Raw genomic sequence first — 19031 nt, forward strand, 5'->3', positions numbered from 1 at the left:
TTTTCGCCATGGTATCTGGAAAATGTGAGATTACATTAATACAGATTATAGTGTATAAACCTTTGTGGACTTAGTTTTTACCGTTTTACTGAGTCATTGGAAACGTAAGCAAGTTGGGTTAACTTAATTAAATCTCAATGTATATCTTAGCAATTTCGACTCATTCTAAATGGATTTAGTCATTCAATAACTCAATTGTTACGAAGTCAATCTGAGAAAACCTAATGTTAGTATTTAAAATATTTTTGTACGTATAAATTAATGTTTATATACGCGTAGTGATGTATGGTTATCCGAAGTGTGTGTGTGTGTAAATTATTATACTAAATTACATTAGAGAGGCTGAACTTTTCAGCTTAGCTTCCCTTATTCTTTAACCGGACAAACATAATTTTTAGGAAGCAGCGTATCATATACAAAATGTAGACAGCCATGTTAATTTGTAACATGATCTTGCCCAATAAAATTTACAGCTGCGAACATAGTTTACAAACTACTACTGATGAATATATAACACAATAACACTTAATTTTTTTTCTCAAAAACATAAATTATATCCCCAAGTAACAAAATTCCAATAACAACTAAATTAAGCACGTGATACGATTTTTCAAAAAAAAAAAAAAAAAAAAAAAAAAAAAACAGAGACACAACTGCAATAGCAATACAATTGCCCCCACCCCCACCTATTATTAGTATTACATCCACAAGTGGGAAGGCCCCACGTGTTGTTTGACCATTCAAAATGAGAAATCCGAGCCGTAAATGACAGCCCCTTCGTCGAAACCGTGAGCATCGACGATATCTTCCGGTTTCACCCTTATTTTCAGACTTGGGTCTTCACACATGTGTCATTTTTTTTAAATGAACGAGGGAAGAAAGAAACATCAAATTTTGGAATATCATGAGGGGCCCACCAATTTTCCTAAGTCCAAACTCATGTATAAATAGGCATTCAACTCTGTGCTTTCCATTATTAGTTCTCCACCTCCATCATCCATCAAGAACTCACACAGCAGCAGAGAGCATAACTTCATATCGGCAATGGTTAGGGCTCCATGCTGCGAGAAAACGGGCCTGAAGAAAGGCCCCTGGACTGCGGAAGAAGATCTGATTCTCATCAACTTCATCACCCAAAATGGACATCCCAATTGGCGGGCTCTTCCCAAACGGGCCGGTACGAATCAATTTCTATCCTCATTTTCGTCTACCAAAACTCACACTCACGGGATATCATATCATGTCTTCTATCAGGATTGCTGAGGTGTGGAAAGAGCTGCCGTCTCCGCTGGATGAACTACTTGCGCCCCGATATTAGGAGAGGGAATTTTACCCCACAAGAGGAGGATTCTATCATTCAATTGCATGCACAATTGGGAAATAAGTACGTTTCCAACTCCAACTCCAACTAGGAGTATTATTTTTCTCCTACCTATATATTCCCTCCGTCCATAAAATAACTTCCTATTTTTTTCTTTTTGAGAAGTCCACAAAAGAACTTTTTACCTATTTTTTTACTATACCTAGCACTTATAAATATCTCATTTACCTTTATTTTTCAACACTCTTAATATTAATTAAAAGACATTTTCACGGTTCCCAATATACTCAAACAACATTTTCTCCACTTTCAATACGCTCATCAATCTCTTTTCTTAAAACCAGTCTTACTAGCTCCGTCGTAGAAAGTTCTTTCGTGGATGGAGGGAGTATATTTGAACAAAATCAATTACTACAAAATTTTCTAAGTCTCTAACACCATTTTCCCTATCAATCTTGTTTTCTTCAGATGGTCCGTGATTGCATCGAGATTGCCGGGGAGGACAGACAATGAAATCAAGAATGTTTGGCACACCCACTTGAAGAAGCGGGTCGCCGGAAAATATCAACCCCAACCCCAACCGGTAACCAAGACCGGAGAAGTTGAATATTCTTCTAATCATTTTTGTCGGAAAGTGGAGATGTGCTCGGAGCTCAGCTCGCCAGGGGAATCCCTCAGTGAGGTCTCGTCGGCCATCATTTCCGACGCCGGTCACGGTGGCCGCGACGATGCTCTGATGTCGGATTTGTTAGACAAGTGGTCGGAGATGGGCGAGAGTTTCTGGTCAGATGTTTTTCCGGCGGGGGAATGGAGTGGCAGTAGTGATTTCTTATCTGGCAATAGCGATCCTGATCAGTTTCGATTTGCTGAGTCCGAATTAAATATGGAAGATAGCAGTTTTTGGCGGGACGTGTTTAATAGGGCCGAGGAATTAACAGAATTTGTTGATCTGCTTTAGTGGGTATGCATGGGAGATTTAGAAATCTGTAGTTTAGAGCTTAGAATCAAATTGCTTATGTTCATATGATCCTGTAATGGGTAATTTATTTATTTATTTTTTACCATGCCAAATATATATATTGAATGATTTGTTAGAAGAATACTCCTTCGAATTTCACCAACTCAGATAATTTATTGTCTTCTAGTGTGATGTATTGTATTGTATTATTCCTAAATAATTGAAATGTAACATTACTAAAGGAGTTGAGATTTAGAATACTACTATAAGAAAAATAAACACCTAATATTTGACAATCTTATATCCTTAAATTGGCCATATATCATTCATTCATATGTGTAAATTTGTAATTGATAATGTCACACGAATTATTAACCGATGATTTTAAATGAAATTTTATATTTATCTTGAGTAGAAAGTGATGTGGTAAATATTTTGATGATTCAATTTAATAAGAGAAGCTTATGTGGTATTTTAGTTGCCACGTGAGATAAATTTGGTTGAATAATTATATTAAAATCTTAAAAGATACTGAATTAAAATGTATTAGAAGTATTATTTTATTTTTTTAATCCATGAAAAAATTGTCACAATTTTCTTTGCGGGGTCTGTTCATTAAAAAGAAAATGTCATTTCTATTTTTAATAATATGATACACACGATTTATTCATATTTAAAGTGGGACACTTACTTTATTAACAATTCTACTTATATTATATTAAAACTCATGTAATTTATAATTTGGCAAATTTTTCATTCACAGAGGAAGAATAATACATTAAAATTTAGTAGTTAGTTTAATATAAATAACAATTTATTATCGATTAGAAAAATGAATATAGACTATTACTAAATTAAGGTCAAATGTTTTGGATTCGAATCCCTATAGAGCGGCTTTTATTTATTTTTATTTAATATTGTTAATTAATAATAAAAAAAGGTGACTAGTAATTACTAATGTCGGTGGATAATGCTAATATCCAACAAATTGTAGAGTTGCGGCCTCGAAATAACTTTGTCCTCCCCCGCGAGAAAAATAAAAAAAACCTTTTCTTTTCGAGTTGGTCTTGGGTGAGGTCAACCTCATGGGGTGAGACGGGTTGGATCCATCTTGACCCGACCCGGATAAAAACGCTATATTATATTTCTGACAAACATAAGGTAAATCAAAGCTATGGTGCAGTGGCTACTACATGCGCCTGACTCCTTGTTTATCTGGACGGTCATCGGTTCGAAACCCATTATTGTCAGATTCTTTTTTGATGTTTTTTCATTTGTATCTTATGTTCTTTTTTACTTGCGTTTTTTTTTTTTGTTTCTTTTTCAGTTTTTTCTTTTATTTGTTCTTTTTTTTTCCTACTTTTTTTATAATATTTTTTATTTTATTTTTTGGTATTTTATTTATTTCAAGTAATTGTTATTGTGATAAAAAAATAATTATCAACATAAAGAAATGTAATGCTTTTAAAAGTATTACCTTTATTCATATCAATTGTTATTTTTTTTCGTACGACAATAATTATTTGACCAAATAACTAAAATTACAAGTTTCATGAGTAAAAATAACAATTATCGTGAAAAAAATAATAATTTTAAAATATTCTATTTCTTTATATGAATAATTACCTTTTATTAAGACAATAGTTACTTTTAATAGCATAAGATATACATTTGTTAGCACAAATATATACTTATGTTTATATAAGTATTTACCTTCATTCAATATAATGTATTACTATATTTTTTACACCATAGACCCTGAAAATTAGACCTTAAACCCTAAACCCTGAATAGTTACTTTTTATTATGACAATAATTAATTGATCAAATAGTTTAGAATAAAAGTACTTACGAGTGAAAATAACATTATTTTTATTCATATCAATAATTACTTTTACTTACAAAAATAATTACTTGAGCAAATAACTAAAAATAAAAGTTCTTATTAATAAAAAGGGTTAAGTACCAAATACCCCCCAACGTTGGGGCCCCTATCGCGTATAGGACCCTATAGTCAGGGTCCGCGCTGTTTACTACCTCAACGTGGCTAAACCTAAGCAAATCCCCCCCCAACGTTGGGCCCCTATCGCGTATAGGACCCTATAGTCAGGTATTAAGTACCAAATACCCCCCCAACGGTGACTTAATACAGGGGGTATTTGAGGGGGGGATTTGCTTAGGTTTAGCCACGTTGAGGTAGTAAACAGCGCGGACCCTGACTATAGGGTCCTATACGCGATAGGGGCCCCAACGTTGGGGGGGTATTTGGTACTTAACCCTAATAAAAATAAACATTATTGTGAAGAAATGTAATGTTTCAAAAACATTACCTTCCTTTGTAATAATAAATTTTTTTTATTACAACAATAAATACTTTGTATTACAACAATAACTACAAGTCTACAACAAATGTAATAATTTTGAAACATTACATTTGTCCATATCAATAATTATCTTTTCTTATGATAATATTTACTTGATAAAATAAATAAAGTACAATTTTTCATTAATAAAAGTAACAATTATTATGAACAAATATAATAATTTACAAACATTACATTTTATCATAGCAATAGTTACTTTTTCTCAAGACAATGATTACTTGAATTATTATTTGATTATTTTTTTCTATATTCTATTTATTTATTACGTTATTCAAAGTAATTGTTATTATAATGAAAAAAGTAATTATTGACATGAAAAAATGTAATGTTTTTAAACATTACTTTTCATCACATCAATAGTTAATATAAGTATTTACCTTTATTCAATATAAAGTATTATATTTTCTAAATTCTAAACCCTGAAAACTATACCCTAAACGTTGAACACTAAACCTTAAACCATGAACACTAAATCCTGAACCCTAATACGAATATTTACTTTTAATAAGTATAAGATATACATTTGTTCGCATAAAAGTATACTTATGTTAATATAAGTATTTACCTTTATTCAATATAAAATATTCTATTTTCTAAACCCTAAACACTAAATTCAGAATACTAAATCTTGAACCCTTATATTAATATAAGTATTTACTTTTAGTTATATCAATAATTTTCTTTACACCAATAATTATTTGACCAAATAATTAAAAATATAAATTCTAATGAATAAAAGTAATAATTATCGTGAAGAAATGTAATAATCTAGAAACGTTACATTTTAGTGTAATAATTACTTTTATTTACAACAATAATTACTTGACCAAATAATTAAGAATAAAATTTATAGCGAGTGAAAATATGATTACTTTTTTCTACATCAATAATTACTTATATTCTTAAAAATAATTACTTAAGCAAATAGCTAAAAGTAAATATTCTTATGAATAAAAATAAACATTATTGTGAAGAAATATAATATTTCAAAAATATTACCTTTTATCATATCAATGGTTACTTTATCTTACGATAAATGTTTACTTGATGAAAAGAATGATTGATGAAAATTATTGCTTTTTCATCTGCCTATTTATGGAGCCCAGAAATCCCTCCTTTTCAAATATCAAATATTGGGAGTTGTGAAAAGTGAAAAGTGAAAAGTAAGAGTAATTGTAAGTGGTGGGGTATGGTCCAAAAAATAGGTAGAAAGTTTTTTTGTGAATACTAAACCCTAAATAGGGAATATTAAACCCTAAACACTGAATACTAAACCCTAAATAGGGAATACTAAACCATAAACACTTAATACTAAACCCTAATCATTCAATAATCAACCCAAATGACAATATTTACTTTTATTTTATCTAAGATATACATTTCCATGCATAAATGTATACTTATGTGAATATAAGTATTAACCATCATTCAATATTTTTTAAACCTAAACACTGAATACTAAACCCTAAACACTGAATATTAAACCCTAGCCATTCAATAATAAACCCAAATGGAAATATTTACTCGCTAATGGAAATACTCACTTTTATTTATCCTTGAATGCTAAACCCTAATGGAAATATTTACTGTTATGTAGTCTAACATATACATTTCTTTGTACAAATGTATACTTATGTTTCTATAAGTATTTCATTTCATTCTATACTTTGTAATTACCTGAACACTGAATACTAAACCCTAAATAGTGAATACTAAACCCTAAACCTTGAATACTAAACTGTAAATAATGAATACTAAACTATAACCCTTGAATGCTAAACCCTAACGAAAATAATTACTTTTATTTAGGCTAGTATATACATTTCTTTGTACAAATGTATACTTATGGTTCTATAAGTATTTCCTTTCATTCTATATTTTGTAATTACCTAAACACTGAATACTAAACCCTAAATAGTGAATACTAAACCCTAAACCTTGAATACTAAACCCTAAATAAATACAAATTATACATTTATTGGCACAAATATATACTTACGTTAATATAAATATTTATCTTCATTTAATATAAAGCATTATATTTTCAAAACTTTAAACCCTGAACACTAAACCATAAACCCTGAACATTAAACCTTAAACACTAAATCCTAAACTCTAATAAGCATATTTACTTTTTTAATACGAATAAGATATACAGTTGTGCTAACAAATGTATACTTATGTTAATATAAATATCTACTTTTATTCAATATAAAGTATTATATTTGCTAAACTCGAAACCTGAACATTAAATCATAACATGAATATTTATTTTTAATGACCATAAAATATACATTTGTTCTCACAAATATATACTTATGTTAATATAAGTATTTACCTTTATTCAATTTAAAGTATTATACATATCAATAATTACATTTTCTTATGACAATGCTTAATTACTTGACAAAACAATTAAAAGTACAAGTTCTCGCGAATAAAAATAATATTATTTTTCAAGAAAATAATTATTTCACCAAATAAATAAAATTATTTATTTCTTCAAACCAAAGTAAATATTGTTGTGATAAAAAGTAATAATCAACATGAAGAAAAGTAATGTTTTCGAAACATTACATTTTTTATCTAATAATTTAGAAAAATTACATTTCTTCATATCAATAGTTACTTTTCTTTACAACAATCATTACTTGAATAATTTATTGAATATTTTTTCGCCATTCGATTATTTATTTCTACGTTATTCAAAATAACTATTGTTATTATAATGAAAAAAAATAAAATTATTGACATGAATAAATGTAACAGTCTTGAAATGTTATTTTTTTATCATAAATATTTACTTTTTCTTACAACAATAATTACTTGACCGAATATACAAAATTACAAATTATAACGAGTAAAAATAACATTACTTTTATATATATTAATAATTGCATTTTCTTACAATAATAATTATTTTATCAAATAACTAAAAGTATAAATTCACAAAAATAAAAGTAACAATAATAGTTAACAAATGTAATAATTTAGAAACATTACATTTCATAGTAATAATTATTATTTTTTATTACGACAATAATTACTTGACCGAATAGCTAAGTTTAAAAATTCTAGCCAATGAAAATAAAATTACTTTTCTTCACATCAATAATTACATTTGTTTATAAAAACAATTACTTGATAAAATAACTAAAAGTTAATGTCTTATAAATAAAAATAAACATTATCCTAAACAAATGTAATAATTCAAAAATATTATATTTGTTCGTATCAATAATTACTTTTTATTAGAATAATAATTATTTGATTAAATGAATTGAAGAATAAATAATAAAATTGAATATATGGTTATAAAGAAAGAAAAAAAAAAGTGTTCAGTTTAGGAATGAATGAAAGATCCAAATTTTGCCCAAAAACAAACAAGGTGAGTTGAAGGAAGATTGATAGATCGATTAATTCAATAAAGTCTCGATTCACAAATTATTTACAAAGAAATGGATACATTCAACAAGAAAAAATGATTCTCAATAGTAGAAAACAGGCTTAATTTTTTATCAAATCAATTCAGATACTGCGGGCACGAAATTCCCATCAATTCACAAACATTAAAATTCACAAAAATTATTGAGCAATAATTAAACAATTTATTAATTTAAGCAGTAGGTCCCAACAATAATTAAACAATTCATCAATAATGAGTTTTTTCCCTCCATATTTTCCTTCTCTTTTTCTCTCTCTTCTTCCACCAAAATTTTTACTATTTTTTCTTTTTAGTTTTTTATAATTTAATTATTTTTCTAAACATCATCAAATTTGATTCATGAAAAAAAATCAATATGTATCTTAAATTTAATATAGTATAAAAATTATCAAAAATGAATTTAAAATAAATAAGTTATGAAAATTTTAAAATACTCCCTCCGTCCCATGAAGCGTGACCCATTTCTTTTCGGCACGGGAATTAAGAAATTGGTATTTTGTGTGTTAAGTGTGGTAGGTGAAAAAGTGAAAAAGGTGAATAAAGGGTAATTTTTTTTTACCATTTTTAGAAACAGGTCAAGCTTCGTGGGACAACCCAAAAAAGAAAGTGGGTCACGCTTCGCGGGACGGAGGGAGTATTTTATTTTCTATCTCCTCATTAAAAATTTACAACTTTTTATTTATGTTTATATGTGAAAAATATTTATTATGATTAATAATACTGTATAATAATATGCATAATGCAAATTTTCATTATCGAATCATTTTTAAATTTATTTAATAACTATAATATCATTACACTTTGTATAAATTGAAAATTTATATTTTTAAATTCATAATTTTATTGAGTAATTGATGTGAATTATTATAATTTATTTTAAACATATTTTGTATTTTTTATTTTATTTATTTATTTATTATTTAAATTTATCATTTAATTTCGATGTCTGTCGTGCATAACACGAATGGGCATATACTAGTTAAACATTCAGATGCAGTAGGCACGATCAATTCGACCGCAAAATCTCTCCAAATTCCACAATCTCTCATTTCCAAAACTGAACCCGCATATCACACAAACACACAAACAGAGAGAGACCGGCGTTGGGAGGAACCACCATCAGTGGCGGCGGCGGCGAGGCGGAGCACTGGACAAAGATCTTGGTTGGGTGGGCTGGGCATCGCGACGCCACGTCGATGGCGACCTCCTGCCAGTTTTTGTGCGCTTGCCGCGCCGGCGGTCGGGGGAGAAGAAGGAGATCCGATGGGAAGAGGAGGGAGAAGAGGAAAAGAAGAGAGGAGGAGAAGATGAAGATGTGAATCGGCAGAGAGAAAAATGTAGAAAACCCCAGATATGAAATAAAGAAATAATTACAAAAGGCCTTTTTATATTTTCTTAATACGGGTCGGGCCGGGTCGGAGCGCGGGTCGGGCGAACCCGTCTCATACAATGAGGTTGACCTCACACAAGTATTTGCGTTTCTTTCCCTCTCTACAATCCACAAATTCTCATTCTTCCTGTCCCAGCTAGGGTTCGACAATTCAATCGAATTCGATCCAAATTAGCTCTGTAAACCATGGCGACTGCGTCAGGTATATCCTGCACTTTTCAATTTTAATTCATCACCGTGTCATCATTTTGCTTTCGCTGCCGCTGTCCATTATATCGATCGATTGTTTCCCCGTGTTTTGCAATTCGTTTGTTTTGGTGGTTTAATCGTTAATTAATGATAGCAACACTATCAAACTTGCCATATGTGACTTGTGATGACGGTCAAGTTCACGCCTTTTGTTGTCCGAGTGCTTGTTCCTTCAATTATTTGGGCATCTGGATTTGCAATCTGCACGATTGTTGCACTTTCCAGAATTACTCGTATTTATTCAATTTTTCTTTATTGGATTTATTGCTAATGTTGTTTTTGGTTTTTGGGATCCTAGTGGCGTTTAAATCAAGGGAGGATCACAGGAAACAACTTGAACTAGAAGAGGCCCGAAAGGCTGGGCTCGCACCGGCCGAAGTGGATGAAGATGGAAAGGAAATCAATCCTCACATTCCACAGTATATGTCTTCTGCGCCTTGGTATCTCAATGCGGAGAGACCGGTACGATCTGTGATTATGTGTAGTTAGTTAATTACCCTATTTTGTTGTACTTGACAGAGTGGTTTCCTAGCCTAGAGATATCGAGTGCTCATTGTTTAGCTTGTTCTTTTTCCAGAGTTTGAAGCATCAAAGGAAGTGGAAGTCTGATCCAAATTATACCAAGTCGTGGTATGACAGAGGTGCAAAGACTTTTCAAGCTGAAAAATTTAGAAAGGGTGCTTGTGAAAAGTAAGTGAAAAATGCAGGGTCCGTTTGTATTATCTAGATAGAAACAGAAACTATTGTTATTATCTGTCCATCTTGTATTATGTGCTATATTCCTTTGGTGAATTAAGACTAGGCTTGGAAGGTCCAACTTATGTCTAACCTGCAATCTGCAATTATTTAACTGGATAACTCAAGTCATATATGGCTATGTTACATGAAGTTTTTAAGTAACGTGGTACATTTATATCCATCTTGCCTTATCTATGACAACTTTTTGGTTGTAAATATAACAAGGTCATTTTGGACTTTGTCACTATAGATAGGAGGGAAACCAAGCATTGCTGTAAATATCACAACTTTTAGTACGAATTGAATGTTATGGTACTGGCTCTGAGCTTCCGTGCTTGCTGCAGCTGCGGAGCTTTGACACACGACAAGAAGGCTTGCGTGGAAAGACCCCGCAAATTAGGAGCCAAATGGACAGGCAAGCATATTGCCCCAGATGAAAAGATAGAGACCTTTGAGCTCGATTATGATGGGAAGAGAGATCGATGGAATGGATATGATGCTGCATCTTATAAACATGTCATTCAGAGATATGAAGCAAGGGATGAAGCAAGAAGCAAATTTTTGAAGGACCAACAGCTTAAGAAGTTGGAGGAGAAAAATAATAATCAAAATAAAGAAGATGGTGTCAGTGATGATGAGGATAATGAAGACAATTTGAAAGTTGACGAGGCCAAGGTTGATGAGAGCAAACAAATGGACTTCGCGAAGGTTGAGAAGCGTGTGCGTACTACGGGTGGTGGTAGCACAGGAACTGTCAGGTATATATGTGTATTCTTGATGTCCACCACCATGTTTATACATTTGCTCTACTGAAACATATTTACTCTCACATTATCCTTGATGAGGGTGACACTAGAATGTCATTGGAATAACTGTTTTCAAGCACTTTGAATGTGAAATTTGAAATTATTCCTAATTATTCTCCTCTCATTATCAGGAATTTACGTATTAGAGAGGATACTGCAAAATATCTTCTCAATCTTGATGTTAACTCTGCCCACTATGACCCCAAAACCCGTTCTATGCGTGAGGACCCTCTTCCAGACATGGATCCGAATGAGAAGTTTTATGCTGTAAGTGCACTTTCTGTGCTAATTGCCATGGTTGCTACATTTCATGCCTGATCTTGCTTATACAATTGTGATCTATGAAAATTACAGGGAGACAACCAGAATAGAGTGAGTGGGCAAGCTTTGGAGTTCAAACAGCTGAATGTTCATGCTTGGGAAGCATTTGACAAGGGTCATGACGTTCATATGCAAGCTGCTCCTTCACAAGCCGAGTTGCTTTATAAAAATTTCAAGATCAACAAGGAAAAGTTGAAGTCTCATACTAAAGACACAATCATGGAGAAGTATGGGAATGCTGCTGCTGATGAAGTACTTCCACGAGAACTTCTACTGGGGCAAAGTGAGCGAGAGGTTGAATATGATCGTGCTGGTAGGATCATAAAAGGCCAGGTATGGACCAACTGTGCCTTCTGTCTTGACTAGATGTTGTTTCCATCTGACTCTCTCCATGAGATGCTTCCATGTTGTTTCTGTAGTTTTCTCTAAGATCCAAAAATTGAAATCTCTTATTTCATATGATGCTTTAATGCAGAGTGCTAATTTTCCCAAATGTTGTGTTAGTCTATGGGTGGTTCATAAGTGAAATGCATTTGTCACACCTGAAAGCTCCTCCCAAATGCCTCCATTTCATGATATCTTGGAATTATTTGTGCATTCTATTTTACAGGAGTGATGGTCTAATGTGTGTTTTCGCCTTTCTTATTTTCTGCATGTGCCTGTGTACTAGAATTCTGTCTGGTCATCATGTTATGTTGGCTGAGTTGCACTTGGGTTTCTGTTTCATAAAGACTTCCAACTTATTGTGAATGTATTTCGAGATTTCCGGTAACCACCAAGCAGTCAGTAATTGTAGAGAAGTTCAAAGGGTAAATTGAGAGAGATAAATAAGTGAATGAGTAGCATGAAACTTTCGTGCGTTGCCCCCATGCTTGGTCTGTAGAAAAATTTGTTTGCACTTTGTTTACCTTGGTAGACATTTTTTGAGTAGAAATGACCTGTTGATTGCATTATTTGCAGGAGATGGCTCTTCCGAAGAGCAAGTACGAAGAAGATGTTTACATAAACAACCACACAAGTGTTTGGGGTTCATGGTGGAAAGATCATCAATGGGGTTACAAATGTTGCCACCAGACAGTAAGGAACAGTTATTGTACTGGTGCTGCTGGTATTGAGGCTGCTGAAGCTTCAGCTGACCTTATGAAAGCTAATATAGCTCGGAAGGAGGCTACTGAAGGTAATGACTCTGACTTAAATTAGGGTTATTTGAAACTTGTCATGATCTGACATAGAGTTGCATGTTTCAAAAGCTTGTTCATATTAACTCATGTGAAGAGAATTTATAGATTTTTTTTTTCCTTCCAAAAAAATTAATGTCTGCTTCAGTATTTAATGCGAAGTTGATTAGTTATTTGGAATGGTGTATGCAACAATTTTATGTAATCTAATGTAATTTGTTATTGAATCAATCTAACATGCTGGACAAAGTGAGTTCTTACTAGAGACAAAGTTTGCTATTACTTAAGCTACTTTGTACTTCTAGAATCGTGTAGACAGATATGCAGAGTATCTGATAGTTTAATTTTGAAAGCAGAAGCACCTGCAGCAGCTGAGGAGAAAAGACTTGCTACATGGGGATCGGAAGTACCTGACGATCTGGTACTAGACCAAAAAAGACTTATCGAAGCACTTCAGAAGGTGAAATTCTTTAATTCAATAATCTCTTGTTACAGTCCAGTTTCTGAATCATCTTGTATTATGGTCTCCTCCTAGTAGCTTGTTTCCTTCATCAGTGGTTAAAACTTTTATTCTTGTGATAGGAGGACGAACGGAAGAGAGAGGAGAGGGATGAAAGGAAACGGAAATACAACGTGAAGTGGAACGATGAGGTACTTTGTTACATATGCAATCAACCTTCTTTCAACTATGATAATATTTCTTCTGGTTCTGACCACTCTTCGGCTTTCAGGTTACACCCGAAGATATGGAAGCTTTCAGGATGAAGAGGGTCCATCACGACGATCCAATGAAGGATTTCCTGAATTAAACAAAATTTGGAGAACACGAATCCCAACTTGGTTGGAAGCTGAAAGAATTGTAGTTTAAGTTCTAGAGGTGCTAAATGTGTCTTTAGTTTGTCGTCGTACATGATGACATGAAAACCTGATAGGAAGCATGTTAACCGGTTGTGAGACCTCATTTCTTGTTTTATGTAAATCAAAATGTCTTATGTTGCTCTGCTGCTTTTGGCAGTTATGATATGCGATGATGAACTCTACTGTAATGCTAGCTTCAAAATATCAATGTTTCATGGTCGGATACAAAGATTGGGAAGGATGTTAATGTTTACACAGAATGATGTTGAGAATTTGGGTAGTTGAATGCATAATTTTCCAGATTTGATATCTCATTACCTGATCTGCTCCTGCATAAAAAACTTGCAAGAATTTATTTACATTTCCTAGATGTTACAATAGCAAAACCTAACAATGCAATGAAGGCTACAAATGCTGCGCCTGAATCTCTTGCTGGCGCATCTCAGCCCGAAATCGAGCTATGAACTCGTCAGCCCTTGCATCGATCCCATCCATTTGTGGTGAATTAAGCAGCATTGACTCCCACGCATCATCTGCATTTGCAATGGGTACTTCCTCACCGGAACCGGATTCTGGCTGGCCACTGTTGTCGTTGCTGGTTTTGCGATTGGGATTCTGGCTGGTGGATGAAGTTAGTTTTGGCTCAGGTGGAACCACATGCTCTTCCACTAGAGAAAGAGGTTGCACGAAGAGGTGGTCGATGAAGATGGGGGGCGGCCGCCTCTGGGAGTAGCAGTGATGGTTCTTGTGGTGGATGATTGTGTGTTTCTTGAACTTCTTGGGCTGAATGGAAAGGGATGGCAAGGAAAGTTTCTTGGATGTTTTGTAAGATCTGAGTTTCACTTTCTGCTTCCTGTGCGCCTTTGATCTGATGAGTTTGAGGGGCAGTTTGTTTGTTAAGACCTTCCACAACTTTCTGTGCGGCAGCAGCCTCTTCAAATTCAGACAAGACATTCTAGAGTTGGGGCAGTTTTTTAACAGAAGAGAAGAAACGAAAGTGAAAGAGGGTGCAGCTGGGCAGATGAGAGGATCTTATATTTATAGTGAGAGGAGAGAGAGAGAGTATGTGGGAGGAGTTAAATATGGGTTTAGCATAAGTGTGGACTTAAATCTTACGCGAATAAGTTGTTTCTAGTAATTAATGACCAAATGTTGATAAGTTAGTGATGTAGGAGATTGGTTAACAAATTAGAATATCCGATTGTTTTGAGAATGGAGTCCACCAGGGCGGTACCTTATCCTATAAGCAAAATGCAAAATGCTTATGGAAAATCGAATAAAGGATACAATATTTTGCTTTTTCCCAAGTTGAATACGATTCTTTCTTAGCTTACAACTTACGTGCGTTCACTTCATGGCCCACAACTCAAAATCTACTCGTCAACATGTCAATTATGAAGGGACAAAAACAAAATAAGTTGGTCACTCTAGATTAGTTTTAACACCTACATAGAAATATATAAATTTTTAAGTCATTTTTCCCTCAAAAAAAAAAAAAAGTTTTTAAGTCATTTATAGTGTTAAAGTTTACATTACCCTTATTTTTTTCAATTGATGTCTTTTACTTTGTTTTTGCAAACAAAATGTAACTTAATGAATTTCATTTCCACATCTCATCTGTGAGGCGGCAACCGCGCTACAACTGAAAGGAAAGAGAAATAATGGTGAGTTCATGGAATGTAATTCTTAATAAATTTACGAAATTAACAAAATAATCGATATAATAAAATGGTTGCGAGCAAATGATACACAAGCTCTTAAACTCCCTAAATGGCAGCGCTCCGTTGATTTTTTCGACTAATGACTAATTATTTTGTCTTTTTTTTTTTGTGCTCAAGGACTCTTGTTGTGGACAACGTGTTCTCTGTGAAATCTTTGATATCATGTGCAGTTTATCCTTCGGATGCTCTCATCTTCTTTTATATACGAGTCAACCCTATAACCTGCAACATTGCAATGATATACGAGTCAATAATAATAATAATAATATTGACCCCTCATTTCTTTTGATAACATATATGAGAAGAGTAATGCTAAACAGCCACATTGTGGCCACCCACAATTTACCTAAGTCGAAAATAATTTAATTTATTTTTTAAAATAAAAATAAGATTTAATTATTTTATCATATTCTCTACATTATAGTTATTTTTTTTACAATTTTTTTGTAACTTTTTTATTTTTATTAAAAAATAAATTAAAATAAAAAATGCAAAAAAAATTTAAAAAAATAAGTACAATGTAGAGAATATAATAAAATAATTAAATCCTATTTTTATTTAAAAAAATAAATTAAATAAATTAAAATTATCCTTATTATCTTAGTGTGTGGGTGGCCACAATGTGGCTGCATAGATTTATTGATATGAGAAATCCGTAGTCCTGCCCCGTTAATGACAGTGTTGAATTGTCGGAATTAATCCTCGTTAAGAGTATTTTAGATTTTGAACTCAGAAGAATGTCTAAAAACCTTATAAAGGTTATTATTATTATTATTATTAAAAAACTCGTAAGTTTATAAATATGGATATATTAACACGCTATATGATTTCTTAACAAACTCGGTTTTGGCTCCCTAGAATTTGAAGAATTCAAGAACTCTACCATTTTTAGGACCCATAACGGAGGTGCACATAAAATATTTTAACATAGGATCGAGTTGGTTGGACTCAGACTATGAAAATTGAATTTCTCAGATCTAAGTTCTATGTATTATTTTGGTTCGCATCATTGTGATTCCAAACAAGAAATTAATATATGTTCCAAACACAAAAGATTTCACTTTTTCTAGAGCAGTGGAGATTTGGTTTCAAAGCAAAAGTTAGAAATAGAAAATATAATTCTTTTCAAGGCTAATTGCATCCTACAAAATCATTTTAACCATGCATATAGGAAAATTTTCTATCCAGGCAACACAAATAGTTTTTGAGACGACTACAAGAACATGATCAACACAATTAGCAAATTAAAGAAGTAACAAAATTGTGTTCCAAAAGGTGTGTGTTGATTTAACATTAATAATGTAAATAATATTTGAGGTCAAAAATCTCAAATTCAAGTTTAAAACTCTTACAAAAAATAAAAAGTAAAAAATCACCCTAATTTCTTCAAGAGAGTCTTCACCTTCACCTCAGGGATGTCAGTGGGTGGATATTACCCGGACCAGAACCAGAACCGCTCATTACCCGTTAAGCTATAAAGCAACGGTTCTGATTCTGATTCTAGACCCGACCCATTTAGACCCAAAACCTGACGGGTCAGATCCGACCTGACCCGTTTGTTATGGGTCCGGTCCGACCCGACATGTTTTGCCGCTAACCCACCACCACCCACCCCCCACGCCCACCCCATCCACCCCATCCCTCCCACACCCCAAATTTTTTTTAATTTTTTTTAAAAAAATTTCTCCCCAATCCCACCCCAGCCCCGCCACCCCCACCCACCACCCCCCACCCCCCCTCCCATTTTTTTTTTTTTTTAATTTTTTCCTCCCCAATCCCACCCCAGCCCCGCCACCCACCCCCCACCCCCCTCCCAATTTTTTTTTTTTTTAATTTTTTCCTCCCCAATCCCACCCCAGCCCCGCCACCCCCACCCACCCCCCCCCCAAATTATTTTTTTTTTAATTTTTTAAAAAAAAATTCCTTCCCAATTCCACCCTAGCCACGCCACCCCCACCCCCCACCCACCCCACCGCCCTCACCCCTACCCACCCCCCCAATTTTTTTTTAATTTTTTCTCCCCATCCCTCCGTCCAAAAAAATTATTTTTTTATTTTTTAAAAATTTTCTACCCAGCCCCACCCCACCCCCACCGACCGCAACCCCTTCCCCATTTTTTTAAATTATATTTATGTCGTTCGGCTCTATAGCTTCCGATCAACACTCGCACTTTTGTTACATAATTTCTAATATAATAGATCGAACTATTTAATAAACGATAACAAAAAATTACAAAATGATACACGCCGTTTTCATTGTTCAATCAAATTCTTGACCTATAAAGCGGTGGGGAGAAAATTTTAAAAGGGGGGGGTGGGGGTTGGTGGATGGGTGGGGATGGGGAGAAAGTAATTTTTTTTAGGTAGGGGTGGGGGTGGCAGAGGTGGGATTGGGGAGAAATTTTTTTAAAAAAAATTAGGGGGTGGGGTGGGTGGGGTTAGGGAGGAAAAATTAAAAAAAAAATGGGGGGAGGGGGGTGGGTGGGGGTGGCGGGGCTGGTGGTGTGGATTGGGGAGGAAAAATTTTTAAAAAATTAAAAAAAAAAATTTTTTGGGGGAGGGGTGGGTAGGGGTGAGGGCGGTGGGGTGGGTGGGGGGGTGGGGGTGGAATTGGGGAGGAAATTTTTTTTAAAAAATTAAAAAAAAAATTCTTTTGGGGGTGGGGGGGGGGGTTGGGGGTAGGTGGGGGTGGCGGGGCTGGTCTGAGATTTGAGGAGGAAAAATTTTAAAAAAATTTTAAAAAAAAAATTTTGGGGGGGGAGGGGGTTGGGGGGGGTGGGGGGTGGGGTGGGTGGGGGTGGCGGGGCTGGGGTGGGATTGGGGAGGAAAAATTTAAAAAAAAAAAAAATGGGGGGGGGGGGGGCGGGGTGGGGGGTGGGTGGGGTGGGGGGTGGCGGGGCTTGGGGTGGGATTGGGGAGGAAAAAAATTTTGGGACTTGGTGTATCGAGACCATGGGCTTTTTTGGTCTTTTTTGGGCTTTTTTAAGTTTGGTAATGGGTATTATTGGATCTATGGGTCTTATAATACCCATGGGTAATTAACCTACCCGCACCATTTAATTTTTCACTTAATGGTCTGGTCCGGTGTGGATCTATTAAGCAATGGGTCGGTTCTGGTTCCGGAACCGTAATAATTTTAATGGTTCTGGTCTGAGTAAAACCCACCCATTGACATCCAGTTCACCTTACTTGTTAAGGCGAACGCATGAATTGGAAACTAGTGCCAAAAGTGTGACATTTTTCTGTTTTGAAACTTTATTATTACGAGATTTTTCAAACTTTGCATTCAAACTAGAATACAATTTTTTTCCTTGCATACTTAGCGAGTGTTTAAATTTTTGATTGTGCACGTTTACAAAATAATGTCAAAATATATACTCCTTTTCTTGAGATAATTTACTAAATGAGTTAAATTAAAATTTCGAAACAATTGAATACCAAATTTGGTGTTTTTGTGATGGATTGGAAATTGTCTATCAAGTATCAAGTACTCGGACCTCAAAACGAAGCCATTTTATGTCGTCTAACTATATAGTCTATATGGAATGCAACTTACATAAATAAGTAATTAATGTGTCATATAGAAGTATCAAAGTACCCCAACCATAATTGTGAATCATGGACCAAAATAGGAGAGTTCAAACAAAGGAAACGAGGGTTGGC

General features: G+C 33.9%; 2 protein-coding genes across 2 annotated transcripts; both read left to right on the plus strand.

The window, feature by feature from the left end:
• The first annotated feature begins 959 nt into the window (after positions 1 to 959).
• LOC130999728 (transcription factor MYB14-like) lies at positions 960 to 2443 on the plus strand. Its single transcript, XM_057925349.1, has 3 exons — positions 960 to 1177; positions 1255 to 1384; positions 1790 to 2443. Exons 1-3 carry the CDS (start codon positions 1045 to 1047, stop codon positions 2277 to 2279), a joined length of 753 nt encoding a protein of 250 aa, XP_057781332.1. The 5' UTR covers positions 960 to 1044; the 3' UTR covers positions 2280 to 2443.
• Positions 2444 to 3309: 866 nt separating this feature from the next.
• On the plus strand, positions 3310 to 13836 carry LOC130999717 (pre-mRNA-splicing factor SLU7-like). The gene is made up of 11 exons (XM_057925340.1): positions 3310 to 3328; positions 9587 to 9700; positions 10046 to 10209; positions 10325 to 10437; positions 10830 to 11243; positions 11423 to 11558; positions 11646 to 11945; positions 12573 to 12789; positions 13147 to 13250; positions 13373 to 13441; positions 13522 to 13836. Exons 2-11 carry the CDS (start codon positions 9685 to 9687, stop codon positions 13597 to 13599), a joined length of 1611 nt encoding a protein of 536 aa, XP_057781323.1. The 5' UTR covers positions 3310 to 3328; positions 9587 to 9684; the 3' UTR covers positions 13600 to 13836.
• Positions 13837 to 19031: the final 5195 nt, after the last annotated feature.

This window comes from Salvia miltiorrhiza, chromosome 1, assembly GCF_028751815.1.
Source record: "Salvia miltiorrhiza cultivar Shanhuang (shh) chromosome 1, IMPLAD_Smil_shh, whole genome shotgun sequence".
NCBI classification, from domain to species: domain Eukaryota; kingdom Viridiplantae; phylum Streptophyta; class Magnoliopsida; order Lamiales; family Lamiaceae; genus Salvia; species Salvia miltiorrhiza.